At 46.4% G+C, this 20139-nt stretch overlaps 1 protein-coding gene across 8 annotated transcripts in view; it reads right to left on the bottom strand.

Moving 5' to 3' along the window:
• Window positions 1-20139, bottom strand: part of RANBP3 (RAN binding protein 3) — a 59896-nt gene that overhangs the window by 13672 nt on the left and 26085 nt on the right. For 3 of the 8 annotated variants that reach the window (XM_079772027.1, XM_079772029.1, XM_079772028.1), the window contains exons 3-7: window positions 16340-16528; window positions 8051-8087; window positions 7879-7965; window positions 5746-5817; window positions 485-550 (exon numbers count right to left, since the gene is read on the bottom strand). In XM_079772027.1, the coding sequence (XP_079628153.1) occupies window positions 485-550; window positions 5746-5817; window positions 7879-7965; window positions 8051-8087; window positions 16340-16528 (451 nt within the window). The remainder of the gene's footprint in view (window positions 1-484; window positions 551-5745; window positions 5818-7878; window positions 7966-8050; window positions 8088-16339; window positions 16529-20139) is intronic. The other 5 variants (XM_079772030.1, XM_079772031.1, XM_079772033.1 and 2 more) reach the window with 3 other exon arrangements.

The following is a 20139-nucleotide window of genomic DNA, read 5'->3' as shown; positions in this document are numbered from 1 at the left end:
CACCTGCTTTTTAAAAATGCCACATTGAGAAAACACCTCTGGCCAAATACAACTAGGGCAAGGACCACAAGAAAACATTTTGGGCCCTGCTTGGGCTCCCTTTGGACCTGACAGGTCTCGAGAGCGCCATCGCTTGGCCCTGCTCACCAACAGTGTGCTAATGAATTGAGGCCACTCTGCAAATCAGGGTTAACGATATGGCGTGCTGGGGCTAGAATGCTCTGGAGAGACAGCTGGAAGCAACTGAGCTATCACTGGGCACAGAGCCCAAACTCCCATACCAACTCAGGCTTGTTCCCTTGTCACCTCCACTTCAGGGTAGAGAAGCTCCCTGGTCTGACAGGCTCTTTATAGTGTTTTTCCAGAGCTCATGTGTCAGGTAACAGCCCAGAGGGCACTGGTGGGTTGCCTTAGGCAGCTGTGCAGAAGCCTGGAAGGGTATGAGAAAGCCACTCTCCTCTCCTCCTCCAAGGTGGGCACCTACCTGCACTGGGTGCCTGGCCATGGATCAGTGTTGGTGGCTTCAACCGGAACCCACTGCTCTTTTCCTCTACAAGCACAAGACAAAAGATAAAAAAAAAAAAGCCTTCCTGGAGTGGGGTGGCAAGGCTGGGAGGGAGCAGGGGCAGGAGAGGGTTGTTGTCTGGGCCTCAGTAGCCAGGGGCCTAGAGAACAAGGGAAATGATTTCAAACTGAAACAGAAATGCAGAAGTCCTATCCAATCACCAAGGCTGTAAGGTAGCCTGGGTGAGGAGGCAGGGCATTGCAGGAAGTGCGGCTCGGGAACAAAGTGCAAAGAGTGGAAGACCAGAGGGTGTCAAAGGTGCAAGACAGAAGTGAGGGTGACCACTCTACCAAGGAGCCCTTCCATCTAGAAGGTGAGTGCAAGGCTGGACTTTGCCAGGACCTTGGATGCCATGCTGCACTTGCAGGCCCTGGAGAATGTCACAGGGCCACCGAATAAAGGTCTCCAGGGATGCATTTCTCTTTCCTAGAGCACTTGTCAGGAGAGGACTCTGTACCAACAGATGTGTGGGAAATGAGACATGTTTTCCTTGGCAAGAGATCAAGAGCGGCACATAGTGGGCTTGCTCTCTTTCCAGATATGCCTGGAGAGCTTTGTCTCATTGCTTAATGAGAGCACCGGAAGGCCCGGAAGAAGGAAACAGGGTTGTTTGTCCTGGCCACATGTGAGGAGGTGGGGCCTCCCCCAGGACTTGAGTTCAGGCTGACAAATACAGGGGTTCTAGGGATATTCAAAACCTGGTTTCTGCTTAGCCACGCATCCACAGATCCCTTAATCAATGCATCTTGGTGACTTTGCCCATCTTATAAGGGGGTGGGGTGGAAGAGACAGTTTAATGTAATCCTTGGTGGGAAGGATCAGCATAAAAAGCTTTGTGACTTCAACAGGCCAGGTCTGTATCTGGAGAAGCAGAGGGACAGCAGCATTTTGGGCCACCAGAGGCAGCCTTGCTTTTGGGCTAAGGTCTAACACATCGGAAAAAAACCTTGCCAGATTTCAGGGCACAAGATAATAATACAGAAATCAGTGCGTGTTTCTATACACTGGCAACAAACAACCCAAAATGAAGTCAAGAAAACAATTCCATGTTGTTGGAAGAAAATTAAGACTTAAAGGGAAAGATACCTCAAAAGGTCACACAGACAAATCCAGAGACAGAAAGTGGATTCATGGTTGCCAGGGGCTGGGAAAGACAGAATGGGGAATGACTTCTAAAGGGTATGGGACTTCTTTTGGGGGTGGTTAAAATGTTCTAAAATTAATTACAGTGACAGTTGCACAACTCTGTGGATATACTAAAAACCAACCAATTGTACACTAAAATGACAACACAAATGCTTTGTCAGACCACTTTCAGGTAGGAAACAAAATCAAATCAGAATTCTGAGTAAAACAGAAGAGCCCTCTTCCTGTTGTCGACAGGTTGGTGAGCCAAACTGCTCTCCTTGGGCAAAAGGAGGATTACAGAAACTCTCACTGCTAGTTAGTAAAAAGGACTGGAGCCTGCCAGGCTTCTAGAGCCTGTGTTAGTGGGGTGGTGTCTCTCCCATAAGAGAGCCCTGGGTCATAAAAACCACACTCGGGAAAAGCAGACAAAACAGGATGCAGGGGAAGACATGCTGCCAGATGTTTCTTTTTAGAGGGAAAATACCGAATTACATTTCCAAAGCTTAGGGTTATTCAGAAGATGATTGGCAATATAAAACTAAAAAATTGAGATGAAATTCACAATTTAGAAAACGTCTAAAGCCCTTAGAGCTGGCTCTGCAATGCTCACATTGTGGCTACAGACGGATGGCTACCACTGTGCTCTGTGCAGAGCCAATGCTAACAGCCACTGACCCATGAGGCTGACCTATGCTGATCAGTGTGGGCAGTGGGCCCAGAAATTACTGCCAATGAACATTCACTAACTTTGCATCTGGTGCCAGGCCAACCCTGAAGATGCACAGGAAATCTATGCTGAATGCTGCAGTAAACTGATGGACAGACAGACCAGGTGTTCCACACTTCTGAAGGGGCCAAAGCAGGAGGGTGGTATGCTTACAGGGCAGTCAGCCTGGAGGACCCCATTGCAGCCCCATCTTCACTAAAACAAATGTGATTTCTTCTCATGGCCTCCTGCAAGATGATCAGGGTACAATGAAGAGGCATTGCTTGGAGGCCAGAGCCCACCACAGAGGTGGCTACACTGGTGTCTTCTTGAGGGTACATGCATCCCCTTCTGTGAGCTCTCTGGGGGAAGAGGTCTCTCCTCTGGGGCAGCCTCTTTCCTTTTCCAAATCATGTCTGAAGCAAGCAGGCTCCTTTGAGGGTACACTGTGCCCTACCTCAGGAAGATCCTGAGTGACTTCTGAGGGAGTTAATGCTCACCACCCAGGGAGGCCCAGATTTAACAGGAAAATATATCAGTATTCAACCTGATGTATTCCAGCGGCTGGAAAGAATCCAAGAGAAGGCAGCCTGATGAGAGCTGGGGCGTATAAGGGCAGTGCTGGTGCAGGGGGAGAAGAGTGCTTGACCACATATGGGGGTATGGAGCAATGAGTAAATGTATTGAGGACAGAGGGAGTCAGGTTTCTAAGAAAAGGGAGGTAGACATATAGAGGGGGAGGTTAAGATGCATCCTGTTGGCAATGAATTGGAAATATCCAGATAGAAATGTAGAAATACAGGTAAATGTAAGCATATGTATGCATATAGGTATATGTTCTTAGCTGTGTGTGTGTGTGTGTGTGTGTTCCCAGCTTCCCAGCTTCCCAGCTCTGGGCACTGAGAGGTCCTGAGAGCAGTGACAGCCCAAATGGTGGTGAGCACACGGAGCACCCAGATCTTGGTTTCTTGAGAGCATGCTCCATTAAGAGCCAGCACCCCTTTGAGAAAAGGTGAAAGATGATGAGCCTGGAACCTCTTGTTATGACAGAAAGTAAAGAAAGTGCTTAAAAGAATGACAGGGACCTGGGAAAAGGACACAGGATCCTGGTTTGATGGGGCCCATTGGCCAAATCTGGAACAATTAAAATAACTGATGATCAAAATAAAATCTGCATATTAAAATAAATACTAATAACAAATTGCAACCCACTGACTAAAACAGGAATCTGTAAATCCATATTGACACAAATGACTAAGAGTACATGCATCCCCTTCTCTGAGTAAAGTGGGGAAAAGAAAGCTGCTCCTTACAGAATGCCAATTAATAAATGTTGGGGCAATAATGGGGAAGAAAATCTCCATATGGCCATCATCAGAGTAATAATTAATTCAAGCAAGAAAACATTAATGGATGCTAACAAAGGAGGGCAAAATGAGAGATTTCCTCATGTCTCAAAGTATCTCTCCACCGAGCCAAACTGGCTAGATCAACCAAAGGACTTGTATGCATGCATATAAGCATAACCAATGGACACAGACACCAGGGGGGTGAGGGCATGAATGGGAGTGGGGTGGGGGGGCAACGAGGGGATAAGGACACATATGTAATACCTTAACCAATAAAAAAATAAAAAATAAAGAAATTAAAAAAAAAGTATCTCTCCAGAAAATAGTAATGACAAAGGGAGAAGAAATAATTTTATAGTGGAGAAACCAGGCAGATTCCACCCTAATCAAGTGATCAAAGTCAACCCGGCCTGCACCAGGAAGAGTACACATCGTGTGCCACCACTGGGGTGCACAGGGAGAGCACGGCTGCACTTCTGTGGTATTTCAGCCCCAAATACACAACCTGGGTGCAAGCCCCAGGAAACACCAGACACCCGCCGACTGAAGGACTTCTCCAAAATAACTGGCCTGTAATCTTCAAGGTCACAAAAGTCAAGGAAAGAATGAACAACTGTTCCAGATGGAAAGAGAGACATGTGATTAGAATCTGATGTCTTTGCTCTGAAGAACGCATGGAGTCTTCTAGGTAAAGGGATAGAGAAATGCTTTATAAAAATTTCCCCTAAGTTTTAGTCCCCCCCCCACCCCAATTAAGCTAAAAAGGCAGGCAAACATATAAGAGGCTCGCTTTGCAGAGCTGATGTGCAAATCTAATATGACTGGCATGCTGCATCAGGTACCAGGGACCAGGGCTGTATCAGAGCCTCTCCTAAGGCAGACTAAGCTGTCCCCTTTCGCAGGGCTACCCTGCTCTCAATGCTGCTGGATAAAGGTTTTTGGGGCAGAGAGAGGGAGCAAGGCCATCACTCACAGACCTCAGAGGTGATTGTGAGGTTCATAATAGAACTCCATGGCATAAAGGTGTCTTCAGCTATTGATCCCTAGACCAAAACAGACTTGCAAAGGCTAACACTGCCCCCACACCTCAGAAAACAACTTGCTAAACCAGTGCCCCAGGTACGACCAAAGACCTTTAAAAACCAAGCTCCTCTTCAGAAGCGGGAGCGGGGTCAACTCCAAACAGTTTGCTTTTAGAGTCAGAACAAATTCAACTGAAATGGTGCCATCAAATCAATCCTCAAAGTTATAAAAACTCGCCTCTTCCCTCGACATCGCTCTCATGCCAGAGTATGAGTTATCTTGCAATGCTTTTGAAGTCGGCAATGAATTTATATAAGGCAGGTTTGGTTACAGAATTTGGGTGGTTAAACTTGCTCATTAAATCTTTTATGAGGAGAAACTTTCAGGAATTATTGGAGTTGGTTCTCATGAGAAAGACCAAAAAAGGCAGGCCCTATGTTCTTCAGAGGGGAGCAAGCTGTTTTCCTTAAAGTTTTAAAGCCGTGATAAAATATATGCATATATCTGAACACATCTAAGCAATAATTAATGTGAGAATTTAATACACAGAAAAGGGGTCTGGGAAATTACATTTCACATTAGTTACCTTTGGGATGGTAGTCAGTGGGAAAGGGCAGACTAATTCTTTAAGTCTATTTATTTCTAATTTGCCTTTTTTTAAAAAATTAAATGAATGTATTACTTGTGTAAAATTTTGAAAAACAAGTAATATACCACTTTTTTTTTTCCAAAAAGGATGTAAAAGTCCTTGTAAACAGGCTTACTTACAGAAACAGAAATAAGGGCTTATGAAGCCTCTCTTACACCGGATTCCAAATGTACAAGCTAAAGAGTTGGGAAAACATTTAGGAACTGAACCCTGCTTTCAAACTGTCCATTGCTGTTAAGATGCTATGTTACAATATTAACTGCTTTTCGTCCCAGGAAAACCCCCAGTGACTGGCAGTGAAAGGCAAAGGGATGTGAGGGCTCACCTGGTTCTGAGTCAGAATTGCCTGCAGATGGCTCGCAGAAGGTTGATGGCATAAAAACATTGTTTTTTGATACTGTCAGCAAGGAGGTGCAGGCAGGGGAGGGAACAAGAGGAAAAATAGAGTGAGTAGGTGGGGCAGACATGAGGGGTTGATCTCCAAGTCCCACTGTGGTGGGGGTCAACATTATGAATAAGGCCTTTAGATACTCCAGACTCTCTACAGCAAGAAGAGAGGAGTCTCCAGCCTAATGGCCTCTGTCTGATGTCTACCAGTTCACTCTGGTCCACTGTGGTCATCTCTCCCGTCCTCATGCCCCTGGCTTTTCCTTGGCACCCTGGGCCCCTGTGGGGGCAGCCAGGAGGGAATTGGAGCACACCAGATGTTCCAAATCTTACCCCGGCTGAGCCTCAGCCCCTGCTCCTTGTCACCGGTCCGGGCTCAAAAGTTGGCTGCACCTGCCACCCCCACCTGTTTCAGATCTTACTGGCACGGCTCATCTTTCCATTTCCTCTGAGGATTGGGAGCTGATTATCTCCTAGACCAGTGGTCGGCATGCGGCTCTTTGGCCCCTTGAGTGTTCTAACGCCACTTCTTCAAAATAGATTCGCCTAGGCCGAAAACTGACTTCTGCACATGGGCCACTAAGTTTCAATCGCACTGTAGGTGCACACTCACACGTGGTATTTTGTGGAAGAGCCACACTCAAGGGGCCAAAGAGCCGCATGTGGCTCGCGAGCCACAGTTTGCCGACCACTGCACTAGAGAGAGAAAATGTTTGGTAGTCCTTTGCCCCTTCAGCCTAGTGCACAATACAAATCACCTTGTCTCTTCTCTGCTACACCTTCCTAATGAGAAAGTGTGGTTCAGCAGTAGACAGTGAACGGAAGGAACACAATCACAGCCAGGAAGTGGATGCTTCCTCATTCCATAGAAACACCTATGCAATAAGCGGGCAGAGGCCCTTAAAAAAGGATGCCCACTGCAAACCATCTGGACAGTTCCTTAATGCCTAATGGGCAATTGACAGTGCATCCATTCAGGGGAGGGTCTTATACAATCATGAAAAAGGACGTGGCAATGTTAAAAAAAAAGCGTTAAGGGAAATAGGAAATCAAGTGTGTTATAGAGACAACCTTGAGAGGACACTCACTTTCTGCACCAACTATTCCTATAAAGTCTGCATTACTTTTATAAGCAGACACAAACTTTCCAAGAGTGTCTTTTTCCCCCCTTAAAGTGATACCTTTCAGGTTCACAGTTGTAAATGTTTTATATGAACTTTGCAAGAATGAACTTCAATTTGGGTAACTAGAGATCCTCTCCCAATACACGTGTATCTCTAAGTCATGGTTACAGAAACCAAGATGGGACAATGCCAGAGTGGACCAAGTCCAGATGAGGTGGGGAGGAGAGGAAGCAGCCCTGTAACAGCACTGACCCTCCAAACTATAGGGGAGTCTCCAGGCTCGAGAAGCCCCCACTAAGTAGCCCCAGTGTCTCTCTCTACCCTTGAACCTACCTCTTTCCTGCACCAGATTTTGCACAAGCTGTGGCTGGTCTTCTGGCCTCTGTGCATGTGCTCAGATCATGCCCAGTCCAGATACTTCTACAGGGGTCCAGCCGGGCCCACCTTTCAAGGCTCCAAGCCCTTTCCTCGGGGAGCTCAAGGCAGTCCAACACCACAGTGTCTATTGGGACCACTCAGCTCACTATGAACCGTGTGTGTGTGTGTGTGTGTGTCCTTCTCCATTGGACTACTAAGGTCTAGGCAGAAGGGTCAGGAGAATCCCCCACTTTCAAGCAGCTTTTGGAAGGTGGACATGTGATTAATGATCAGAGGTCCCAACAGGGCTCAGATAGTCCCTTTCTCATTTCAGAGGGACGATTTTTCTTGGTGCATCTTTCTTATCAGTCCACTAGGTCACACTCCTCCATAATGTCACTGATCCCAGACTGGGATACCTGGTGGGACACCTCTGGCAAGCTCTAACCTTATCGTGACAGAGTCCAAGTCTCAGATTAATTCTAACTGGATCTGAGCAGGACACAGATGAGTGTGAGATGTTGGAGGGGGAACAGTGGGCTTATAAACATGGATGCTTTCGCCACTCAATAAAGGTCTGTAACTGTTACCTGACTGTGAAGGTGGGAATTGGGTTAAAGAGGACGTCCTTTCTCGCTTGACAGGAGGGCAGTAATTTCCATCTTCTCTGTCAGAATCTACAGAAAACAATGAGAAGGAGAAAATTAGGCTCCTTCCATTTTTACAATCAAAGACAGTGAAACGTTTTAGAGGTTTCCTCACCTTCACCACCTTCAGGGCTGGAGCCTCCAGCTGACCTCTGAAACGAGAGCACATGTCAGGGTGGAAGAGAGGGCCAAGCTGCCCTCTCAACTAACAGCTCAAACGCTCTGTAATGAATGGATTCTGAGACACAGTACTGAGGGCCAATTCCCTTAGCTCAGCCACCAAGTCATAAGAGAAACTTTCAATCTCACACTCAGAACTCCCCCATGAACCTTCTGCTGACCAGGCCACATGCTAAGGAATCCTCTTAATGACTGACAGTGCATTTACAGCACAAGGACCGGTTTCTTTTGTTTCTCCTCAGGTTACAGCTAACTGGTGTGTCATCCCCAAATTCAAGCATAGTGAAACGTTACCTGGACAAAACTCATTTGGCAAAGAGTTGAAAAGCGACCGGTTCTCCACTCTGAAGGGCAGCTTTAAAAAAATGGCCGCCTAGCCCTAGCCAGTTTGCCTAAGTGGATAGAGCATCAGCCTGCTGACTGAAGGGTCCTGGGTTTGATTGCGGTCCAGGGCACGAATTTAGGTTGTAGGCTCGATCCCGGGCCCTAGTCAGGGTGTGCTTGGGAGGCAACTAATTGTTGTCTCTCTCTCACATCAATATTTCTCTCTCTCTCTTTCCCCCCCTCCCTTCTACTCTCTCTAAAAATCAATGCAAAAATAATCTTGGATTTAGATTAACAATAAAAAAAATAAAATAAAAACGGTCGCCTAACACCGAATTGTGGTTTCCATTCCTTGCCCTGGCATATTCCACAGTAAAGAACCTTGTTTCAAGGTAGGCCATTGTTTCCAGAGCAACCCAGAACTTTGATGCCTTGGACCAGTCTGCTGCAAAGTGCTCAGGATAGAACAATTCAGTAGACTACAAACCCACTGAAAGATCACACACATACCCTGAGAGAAGGTGGCTGAAGAACCTTTCCCTTAACAACCTTTAGTTTTAGAATGTGAACAACTAACAATTTAGAGGCCTGAAGTGAGTCCCCCCCACTAACCCAGGATAACACACAATCCCTCCCGTATGTCCCTTCTCAGGGATTTATGCTTCTTGAGAACTAAACAGCAGAAAGCAAATGTGGAAGACTGAACATCACTCCTCCTGGGGCGCTTAAGCAGCAGCAGAGGAACCAGTTTCCTTGGTTTCAGAAAAGCCCCTAAGACTCAAGGTTAGCCAAATGACGACCACCTGCCTAGAGGAGCTGAGGGATGAAATGAGATGATGTTTTTGAAAATGCTTTTCACACGGCAGAGCACGTGTGGAGGCAGTAACTGCACTAAACCAAACTGTAGACGAGGGAGGACCTGGAGGGACCCTTCTAAAGCTGGGGCAGCTAACTCTTGCTGGCGACCCGACACCCTCCCTGGTTTCCTCCTGAAGCTGGAGCCTGACTCTGCACTAGTGAGGACCTCCTAAAGCCTGGGCAACACACTTTTCTCATAAACGGCCAGAAAGTATTTCCAGCTCTGGGGACCACATGTTGTACATTGTTTTTACAATCTTTTAAAAATGTAACCACCACCTTAGCTGTGGGCAAATGTGTGTAGACAGGCCCATCTTGAAGGATGGTGAGAGCTTGGACAGTAAGAAAAGGATCCCAACCTAGACCTTCCCTCCTGTGTGAGTCAATGACTAGGGTCTGAATCAGAAAAACCAACCTGGGCTTCTTGCTCCAAGTCTGTGTCCCAACAGCCTCCCTGGAAGTGTTTGTGAAGGGAGAGGATGACACGGTCCCCAGGTGTGTCTCAGGGGACTGGAAGCTCAGAGGGGACCATCCATCCAAGTGCTGGGAACACAAACCCTTCTAACAACAGGGGCTATTCAATAGTCCTTGGAGCAGATGTGAACACACCACTGGGCCCAAATAGGGCATTGAGTGGAGCGTGAGAGTGCTCAACTCCCCTCTTCAAGGCTTCTAGATCTAGACAGTTTTTTCCAGCTCTGCCATTGCTTAAGTGGGAAACCTTGGGCAAATTATCTCATTTGGAAAACAGGGTGCTGGTGCCTCCCCCACAGGGAAGTGGCATGGGGTCAACTGGATAAATAGGTGGCACTTGCTCAGCCCAACGTGCCAGTCCTTGCTCTAACTATTCATAGCTCACTTCCACTGGATGTTACACCCCTGGACAGGGCTTGAAAGCTCAGGGACAGGCATGAACAGGAGAGTTGAGATTTGGAATAATGTCCTGGGGGCAACCAGGAAGTGAGGGGCCAGGTTTGAAGACCCTTGGATGGGGTTTCCTGAGCCCACAGCACTATGATTCAGCAGTGACCGGGGCTGACATCTGATAACAAAGAGCTGTGTTAGCGTCCTGTGGCTCTGTAGGAACTGGGATCTGCCACTTCCTAGACTGACTTTTGGAACCTGGAAATGGCCACCCTCTCTGGGCTCTGTAGACACTGCCTCCTCATCCACTGATGTCCTCCTTTCCCTCCAGTCTCTCCTAAGTTCCCATGTGAGAAGAAAATCCCTTGGTCCTCTGGCCTCATTGCTCCCTGTGTCAGGGTCCCCTGCTGGACTTGAAGTTCCAGGAGGGGACCAGTCCTTGGTACCACACAGCAGGAGCTTGCTCAGCATTTGCTCGGTGAAAGACTAGGGAGCAGTGAAGACCTGTGTCCCTAAGTTATGCACAGGGCAACAGCCAGTAGCCCAGAAAGTTGTTAGGCCCGAGCTGCCTCAGTTGTTGCAGAGGAGATTCCTCTAGCATCTAAATCTCAACAGGCCTCCATATATAACTTTTCTGTTGCCCACTGGCCATCTATGTTAGCTTCCACCTTGCGAATCTTCCAGGGCTCATTCTGCTATGGCTTTCTAATTTCACTGCACTGTGTTTGGAGAAGACTGTATGGTTTCAATCCTTTCAGATTTACTGAGACTGGTTTTGTGGCCTAGCAAAGGGTCTACCCTGGAGAACGTTCCTCGCAACTGAGGGGACAGTGCACTCTGCTGGGTCCTTGATGTGCTCAGCCACCTGTGTGGATATTCTACTGATAACTGAGTGTAGTACTGAGGTTTCCAACCGTTATGACTGAATTGTCAATTTCTTCCTTCAGTTCTGCCAATTTTTGCTACATGTATTTTGGGACTCTTTTAATGACACCTAAATTTCTTACCTCTTCCAATGACACCACAAAGCCTCAGGCATCTGGGTCTCCTTAATAATTTGAATGTTGCTAGGAGTCCCTCCTCAGACCAGGAGCCTCTGGGGACTTAGCCTCACCTCTCAGGGTCCAGGACTGCTTACCAGGACCCTTGGTCCATCCCGTACCACTCCTCCTTGCCGTCATACTCCAACCTGTCTCTCTGCTGTTTTCTGAGTATGTCAGCACTGTCCCGCTTCAATGTTCCTTTGCCATGTGCTACTCCCAAGGCCTGGGATGCTTTTCCTGCAGGTCCACTCACTGTGGCCTCCCTGAGGCCTTTCCTGATCACCTCCAGAATGAACCTATGCTCATGCCTATCTCACTGCCCAGGAAGTGGAGGCAGCTCCCCTTCACCCCACCCTCCAGCCTCTCTTGGGCCTCTACCCCGTTTTGTGTATCACAATCAGAAATGATCTAATGTGTCTGTCTCTAGCTATGATGAGGCCCTACCCTGTCTGTTATCCTCAGCTCATATGTGCAACACCCAGGACACAGTGCACAAAAATTCTCAAGTATTTATTGCACAAATGGAGTCCATATTCTCCACTAAGGCCCCTTAGAAAACCTGAGAAGAAAAGTTGCCTGGCCAAACAAGATTCAGACACTCCTAGACCCCTGACTCCAAGAAACCCTCAAATTCTTGCGCCAAGTCTTTTGAAGAACCATCCACAGGCATGCGTTGGGTCTCTTGGTCTGGAAAAACCTGGAGGCTAAGGCCTGGGAAGGAAAACACAGGAAGACTCCTGCACAAGGAGAACCTTCCAAAAACTGCTGGAACCTCGTGTGGGGTCTGAAATAGCTGAGAAGCAATGAGAAAACTGACACTGGCAACTCTCCTAAAAAAAAAAAAAAATTAGTACAAGGAAGCAGGAAGACAGAATGTAAGGTGAAGTCATTTCTGCATGCCTTTGGATATGCTGACTCTTTTAGAAATCCTTCATAGCTGTCCATGTGAGGAGCAACCTGCCCTACACCCTGCTGGAGAAGGGCTGAGCTTGCTGTCAGGCAGGAAAAGGTCTGTGGTGCAGCAACTCCCTCTGCCTTGCCCCCCTTCCCCTAAAGGCCAACGCCAGCCCCACCATTTCCCTTGGATGGTAGCCTGGTGGTCTGGACCTCTTCTGTGTCAGAGTAGTCTGGGGGAAACCCTTCATCCCAATCAAGGGAGTGGCTACTCAGGGGTCAGTAGAAAGCAAAGCCTGGGACTCCCAACTCCTTGGACCTCAGAAATATGCAGCCCAAGTTCAGGAATTACCATTACAGACTCATATGAGGAGGATTCCAGAGCAGATTTTCAGGATCTGTGCTTCTTAGGGAGGAGAACAGAAGCAGGGTGTAGAAGCCCCATTTTCTACTCCACCTCTCCCCACAGTAGAATCCATCTGTGGAAGAGTCAGAACCCATTTGGGACATCATGATGAAAATATACCCAACTAACACTGACATAAGGAGGCCGAAGAGAAAGTAGAACAAAGATAACCCTTCAACTGATTTCTCTGGCTTCAGGACAGCGTGAACGAATGAAGCAGGTTCACAAAAATGGAAAAGCCCTCTTAGATGGCGGAGGGGCGGTGGGCTGGTAAGCAGACCAGCCTGCAGAAGAATCAAAGGAGCTGCTCACCGTGTGCTTCCGGGCGGCACCGGCAGCCCTCTCCCCTCAGAAGCCACTGGGTCCTCCAGGGAAGCAGTTCATTCTGGGAGGCGTGTAAGACCCTGTCACCAAGTACAAAATCGGGATAATGTCTAACCCTGGATGGGAACACAGGCACGGGAAGCTTCTGATTTTTGTATATAGGATTAAACTGTAAAAAGTACGATCATTAGATTTATTAAGTATCACCCTCCTCCAAAAAAATGGCTCTGGTGAGGCTGCCTGCTGTGGCCTCGAGGGAAACAAAGGTGCCAGGCCAGGGAAGGGGATGGAGCTGGAGATTGTGTCTCAGAACATGACAGACATAAGTACACAGGTGGTATGCAGAAATGAAAAGCACTGCTTTCCTGACCTCCCAGAAAAGACCAGAAAGCAAGACTAAGACAGATAAATTCTTTCCAGAAAATACTGGATGCCATTTGGCCTGCCTGGGCCTCAGTGACTCCGGTCTGGACTGGCCAGTTAGAAAGTCCAGCTGGCTGTGGGATGAAAAATCAAGTAAGAGCAGGGCCTACTGCCCTGGTCCAGTAGCTCAGTTGGTTGGAGCGTCGTCCCATACACCAAAAGGTTGCAGGTTTGCTTCCCAGTTAGGGCACGTACCTAGATTGTGGGTCAGATCCCTAGCCAGAGGCATGTATGGGAGGCAACAGATGGATGTTTCTCTCTCTCACAGACATCATTCTCTCTAAAATATAAATAAATAAATAAATAAATAATCAATAAAAACATGTCCTTGGGGGAGGATTTTTTTTTTTTTTTAAAGAGCAAAGCCTGATTGGGTCCTTGTCTTCATATCAACTATGGGCCAATTTTGTGACTGAGGCAACCAGCTCAGAAATTCTTACTAAAAAAGCTCACTGAAACAAGAAAAACAGAAGTGGCCTCCAAAGACATGAAGTAGGGTGGAGATGGAACACAAGTCAAATCCTGTGCAGGAGCTGGAAGATTAGGGAAGCTGTCCAGCCAGGGAGCTCGTTCCAGAATCTTTCTAAGCTTCTTGGTGGGTCTCATAAACATAGTTTAAGCACATCAGCGCCTTGGCTTGGAGCTTCAGTCCAGCAGACTTCAGCCAGGATCGGGACAAGCACGAAGCTGCTCGCTTCTTCTGGATAAGAGAACTGAATCTGAAATGTGGTTTGGGTTTCTTCAAACTGCCTGCTGAGAGCCAGGAAGTCTGATATATAGACTTTTTTCTGGTACTGAGTCTTCCATGGCTAGAGTGCTGATGAGACTGAAAGATGATCAAGGCCCTTTATAACAATTCAGCGAGCCACTATTTGCCATAAAGATCTCATGCTTTATAGACCCCCAGGGATTGAGGCACAGAGAAGAGACTGAGCATGATGGATGAGACCTATTGAGTAACAAGTGGGCGGTTTCCTGAACTCTGGTGTGGTACAGAGCAAGATCCAAATTTGTTCTGATGCAAACACAATGAGTAACCAAGGGAAAAAATCTCAGCCTGAGAAGCCTGGATCAGGTTCCTCTGCCTTGATTTATGCTTTAATTGACCTAAAAACCAAAGTGAACTTTGCTTGAACATGCCCACTTTGTGGGGAAAGCCAACTGACAGGAGCCATTAGCAACCTGTCATGGTTTTCTCTGCAGAGAGCCCCACAAAGCGAGCCCCGGGTGAGCCCTCAGAGCTGTCCCCAACTGATATGATGGTGGTGCTGCTAGGACTTGTGACGGAACTGAGGATTTCTGTAGTCACGAATGCTGAAACTGTGTGTGTGTGTGTGTCATATGCAGGCCTTCATGGTTGTGCTCTCCATTCATAAACCACTCCCCCGAGTCCTGGCTCCCTCCCATGGTGACTTCACAATCCATCCTGAGGTTCCCTGCTAGAACACTTGACCTTGTATTGGCCAGCCTGGGGAACTGAATTTCTTGGGATTCAGAGTCTCCAACCCAAAGTCCACAAGAATGGAGAAGCCACGTTCCTCAGGGATCAACATTTGGACTGGCCACAGGTGGAAGGTGAGGACCCACCAGTCTTACCAAGTGGGCACTAGAAGTGAGAGAGGCCTGAAATAGCCCACACGAATTTGGTAGAGTAGCTGCCATGACACGACCTCTGCATCTAGCCATCTGCTACTCTCAGTTGAAAACCCTCAACCATCCCAGTTAGAGATGCCTCTGTTAGTTGTGTTTTTTCAAACTAGGCAGCAGTAGAAGGCTTCAGTCTCTCAGGCAGGTCCACTTCAAGGTCATCTGTTCTTAGTGCCCTGAGAACAGATGACCTGTTCGCAAAGGCTGAAGATAAAATAACTAACAATACCTGACTCCGGAAGAGGTCCCAGGAGCTGCTCTGCCCACAACCAAAAAAGTGAACATCTCTTAATTATTGCCTTGCCAGCTCTTGTGTGACAGCTGTGATGCCAGAACACACTGGCAGTAAGTGCCTCCTGGCTGGAGTTGTTACTGAGCTTCTGAGTACACTTCATTATCCCAAACCCACTTCTATGCCATGAAGGACTGCCTCCCCGCTGTTCCCCACCCACGATAAAAATGACTTCTTCATTATCCACCACACACTGATTTCTCCAAATTGTCAAAATATGGCTCCAATCTCACCTTGGCTGAACATGACTTCTTCTTGTGCCTATGGTTTGGTGCCTGTAACTGAATTTTAATGGTTTCCTTAAAAACACAGGGTACTGGTGACGTGACATAGAAATTGCTGAATGTCTGAGGTTGTGATGCCCTGGAAGGCTGCCTAGCATTCTGTATGGCAGTGGGGTCCTCTGTTTTCTTGTTAGGAGTCATTTTTCAATGGCATGACATTGGGGGTCCCTAGAGGATGGAGTTTGCAATCCTGAATATATGATGATGTTTACCTTTCCCAAATTATCAAACTCCAAACACTCAAGACATTTCTTGTTCTTGAGAGTTCACAATCTTCTCCACCTATTATCTTCAAAAGCCTTCTTAATACAAAGATAAAGAGCTCAAGGGTTCCCTCTGGATTCAAAGAAGAGTCTTCTCTTCTTCCTGCTTTGATTGAAGACAAGCAGCTCACAGCCTCACCACAGTCCAGACACAATCAGTCTTGCAAAGCAATTTGTGTTAGACATCTCCTCTTCCTACAGATTAAGGAAGCCAGAGCTCCTTGTGTTTCTAAGACACTGAATTGGAAGGCCCAGATTCAGAGAGAGAAAGAAAAAATGAAAGGAGGGAGAAGGGGTCCAATTTGATTTGGAAAGTTCTACCCACTACTCAATTCCTCTTTTGACCCCTCGTGTCTCTTTCAGGAAACAGTACTAGCTTTTTGCTATGGGTATATATTTATCCAATTAGAAAAGTCTCCATGTAAAGGGGACCTAATCTTCTCTGACTTTTCAGCAGCAGGAATTAAATAGAGCTGGAGCGATCTTGGACACCTTTTCAGTTATGAGCTGCTTATAATCTAGAGTCTGGATCTGAGGGACCCAGAGGGAAAAGGGCCGGTCTGGGTTGGGACCCCTGGGCCATGGAATGGAGGTGGACTTACCCCTGCCAGTTCTCGTGGAAAAGGAGGAAGCTGGGCTTCAGGAGCGCTGGCTGAAGCGCTAGCAGGGGCAGGAGACTCTAGAGCATGCTCACCAGCTGACTCAGGGTGACCTGGGCCATGGTGGGGAGCCTCAGCCTCCCCCTGAGGCTCCTCTCCCGAATCCGACAAGTCTTTTTGCTCTGCAGAGGACTGGGAGCAAAAAAGACAATTTTCCTTCAATGTAAATAAAGGCTGCAACATGGGGCAGGGGATGGGGGCGGGGATCGAAGGGCTAGAGATGGCTCCACCTTCAGCAATTCCTGCCCAGGAGGATGGGCCAAGAAAGCAGGCACAAAGTAAAGTGAACATGGACTTCCTGCTGTTTGACTTTACAAGGAGTTTTAAGGTGTGCAGGAAGTCTGAACCTTTGTTTTCAAAAGTGCAAGGCCTGGCATGGAGCTACTCTGCTTATGGGCCATGAGTGAGGAAAAACACTCCTAGTGACAAAAATGGGGACAGTGCCTCTATCAGAGGGGAACAGGGTTAATAACACATCTCCTCAAAGATATGATGAGGGGAGCTGCTCTCGGCACCATTTCTATCTGCTAGGAAAGGTGGGGAAGCAGGCCAGGGACACCACACAGTCAAGCATAGGCGTCCAGGGCCAAAAGCTTCTGCATCTTACTCTAGTTCTTCCATCAATTTTCAACTTGTTCTGCTTAAACCTGATATGAAGGAAGAGCTTTTCTCATTTCAGTGAGTGCAGGTGTGGGGTGACCAAAGGAGCTGGCAGAGACACGGAAAGCCAGTTTTGTATTGGTGGGAGTTTAGCTGGAAGAGGGAGCCCTTTGGCCTGGGATTTCCCCAGGTTCATCCCAAACACCTTGGGCAGGGGCTTATTTGGAAAACAGCCAGGATAAGAGAAAGCTGGCTCCAGAAGTCTTTGTTCTTGAAAGCAGAACACCCCCGGCATTCTTTGAGCTGGTTCTTGGGCTTCTGGGGATTGCTTCAGTGGGCTGAGAGCTCTGTGGCCAAGACTCTTTTCTTGAGAAGTGGGTTATAAAGCTGGTGTCCTGCAACAGATGGGCTCCAATCCCCAACCTCCTGCATGGCATCGCCCACATGAAGCCATTTCTCTTACTTTGTGAACTAAATGACCATAGGGCTACCCTATCCTGCCTCCCTGCTGCCGCTGCCGTGTTTCTTCTGGGTGTGAAGTATCTGAGATCTCTTTAGATAGGTGTTGGGGCTATTTTTTAACATGTGAGCCTGTTGGATGAAAGGTGCTATATAAAAAATAAGAGAAGTTTCAAACATTCTTAGGAAAGCAATAGCAACACAATGTTAACTCATGCACATATCTAAAAAGCCACCAAAATCAACCCTTCCTATCTAGGGAAGATCCACAGACGCAAAGGCCTTCCCAAACTGTTCTCTAACCTTTCTGGGGCACCAAGGTCAGTTCGCCCACTAGTCGGCTGCTACTTTACGGCGAGAAATTTAACACCCGCCAAAAGAAAATTAAACCAGTACTTTGTGGGAAACTGCCTATCTCTCTAATTAGAACCAGTTGGACTTTTTTTTTTTTTAAATCCCTGCTTTTAAATGTCAGTGCTTCCTTTCAAATGGGAAGTTGAGGTGAACTTAGTATCAATTAATTCATGACATCTGGGCAAAACTGTATGTAACAATTTACTGAGGATTATGAGCAGGTTCTAGCTTGTAAAAGTAGAAACCAAATGTATACAGTATCTACTGAGCTGGTTGTTGATGCTTCTACCTTAGTTGCTTTCTTACTTATTTACAATTTTTCTACTCTCATATATATATTTTTAAAAAATCCCTGCTTTTAAAACATAAATGTTCAAATGTCCTCATAGCATGATGAACTCAAGATGACCAAAAAGAAATACAAATGTTGTTCCAGCATTTTCTCTTTGGGTCCAAGTGTTTCTGTTGGACAAGAAAAGTGAGCTCTAAAGAACCAAGATAGGCAAGAAATATTCAAAGTGATGAACAGCAAGAACCTACAACCAAGATTACTCTACCCAGCAAAGCTATCATTCAGAATTGAAGGTCAGCTAAAGAGCTTCACAGACAAAAAGCTAAAGGAGTTCATCACCACCAAACCAGGATTATATGAAATGCTGAAGGGTATTCTTTAAGAAGAGGAAGAAGAAGAAAAAGGTAAAAAATTATGAACAAAATGACAACAAATACATACCTACCAACAAGTGAATCTAAAAATCAAGTGAATAAAAAAATCTGAGGAACAGAATGGACTGATGAATATAATAGAATCAGGGACATAGAAAGGGAGTGGACTAACAATTCTCAGGGAGAAGGAGGTGTGAGGGGTGCGGGAAGAGACTGGACAAAAACCTTACACCTATGGATGAAGACAGTGGTGGGGGGTAAGGGCATGGGGTGGGGTGGGGAATCAGGTGGAGGGGAGCTATGGGGGGGGGGGAGCGAAAGAGGAACACCTGTAATAATCTGAACAATAAAGATTTATTTAAAATAAAAAAATTTAAAAGAACCAAGATAGGACCTGTAGTTTTTCAACATGTTTATTCAAATCAGACATCAGATCCAGACCCTAGATCATATATCCTAAATTATATGTGGCTGACAAAAATAACAAAATAAAAACATGCACATAGGGTATACTTGTTACACCAACAATATGCTTCAAAACTAGGTCTAAACATACTATATGGCATTTTCAGCAATACCGGACTTTCTGCTCATAAGCATTTCTGTAACTGCTTTCTGTCTTGTTACCAAATGGGCATTATCCTGCCAGTGCCATCCCCCTTCGTATTAACAATGTTTGGAAGATAAACTAACTGAAAGAAACATTAAAAAAAAGTTTTATTGATTTTAGAGAGAGAGGAAGAAAGAGGGAGGGAGAGAAACATTGATATGAGAGAGAAATATCGATTGGTTGCCTCAAGTATGCATGGAACCTGCAACCTGGCAGGTGCCCTAACCGAAAATAGAACAAAAGACCTTTTGGTGCATGGTACAGGGGACAATGCTCAACCAACTAAGCCACACTGGCCAGGGCTGAAAGAAACATTTAATCATCACATATATTAAGACAACCTACTGAATGAGATTCAAATTCTCTACACATTAAAAAGAAAAAAAACACACCTGCTTTCATTCAAGGCAGTTAATAAAAGGTTTTGTTTTTGCTTTAAAGGCAACCAATCAATGTTTTTTTTCTCTCTCTCAAATCAATAAACAGATCCTTGGGTGAGGCTTAAAATTTTAAAAACAAACAACTCATTAAGAAAACCACACAAATGCTGTAAACACCAGCATTTCGTGAAGAGCACCACCTTGAGGAAGCCTGAAGACATGGAAGGAAGTAAAGACAATTCCTGTGCGTTAGGACTGGAGTTCAGACTGTGGAAGGCTTTCTCTAACTGGGACAATAGGAGGATTTGACAACTTGACCTGTGTGCCACCAGCAGGCCACAAACACCAATTTGTAGTTTGCTATGAACACCCGGATCATCAATGGAACTGATATAAAATGTTGTGTGGCTTTACTACCAAACAAAAACAAAGAACACCTAGCTGGCAGCTTATTTGTTTTTAAAATTTCAAATCTTTATCCCAACCATAGCTGGGCCTGTGGTGTGCTCTCCTTTGAAGGGGGTTGGGGGACAGGGGCTCTTTGAAGCACACCCCACTGGATGGTTTAGAGACTGTTTACTGACAAGGAAGTTAATGGCCTCACAGTGACAATGAGAATACTTGATCTATGTGGATCAAGAAGTGGCTCAAAAAATAGCTATAAGGGACATTTT

The sequence above is a fragment of the Cnephaeus nilssonii genome (assembly GCF_951640355.1).
Source record: "Cnephaeus nilssonii genome assembly, chromosome: 5".
NCBI classification, from domain to species: Eukaryota; Metazoa; Chordata; class Mammalia; order Chiroptera; family Vespertilionidae; genus Cnephaeus; species Cnephaeus nilssonii.
This window is presented reverse-complemented; position numbering and strand designations above follow the sequence as displayed.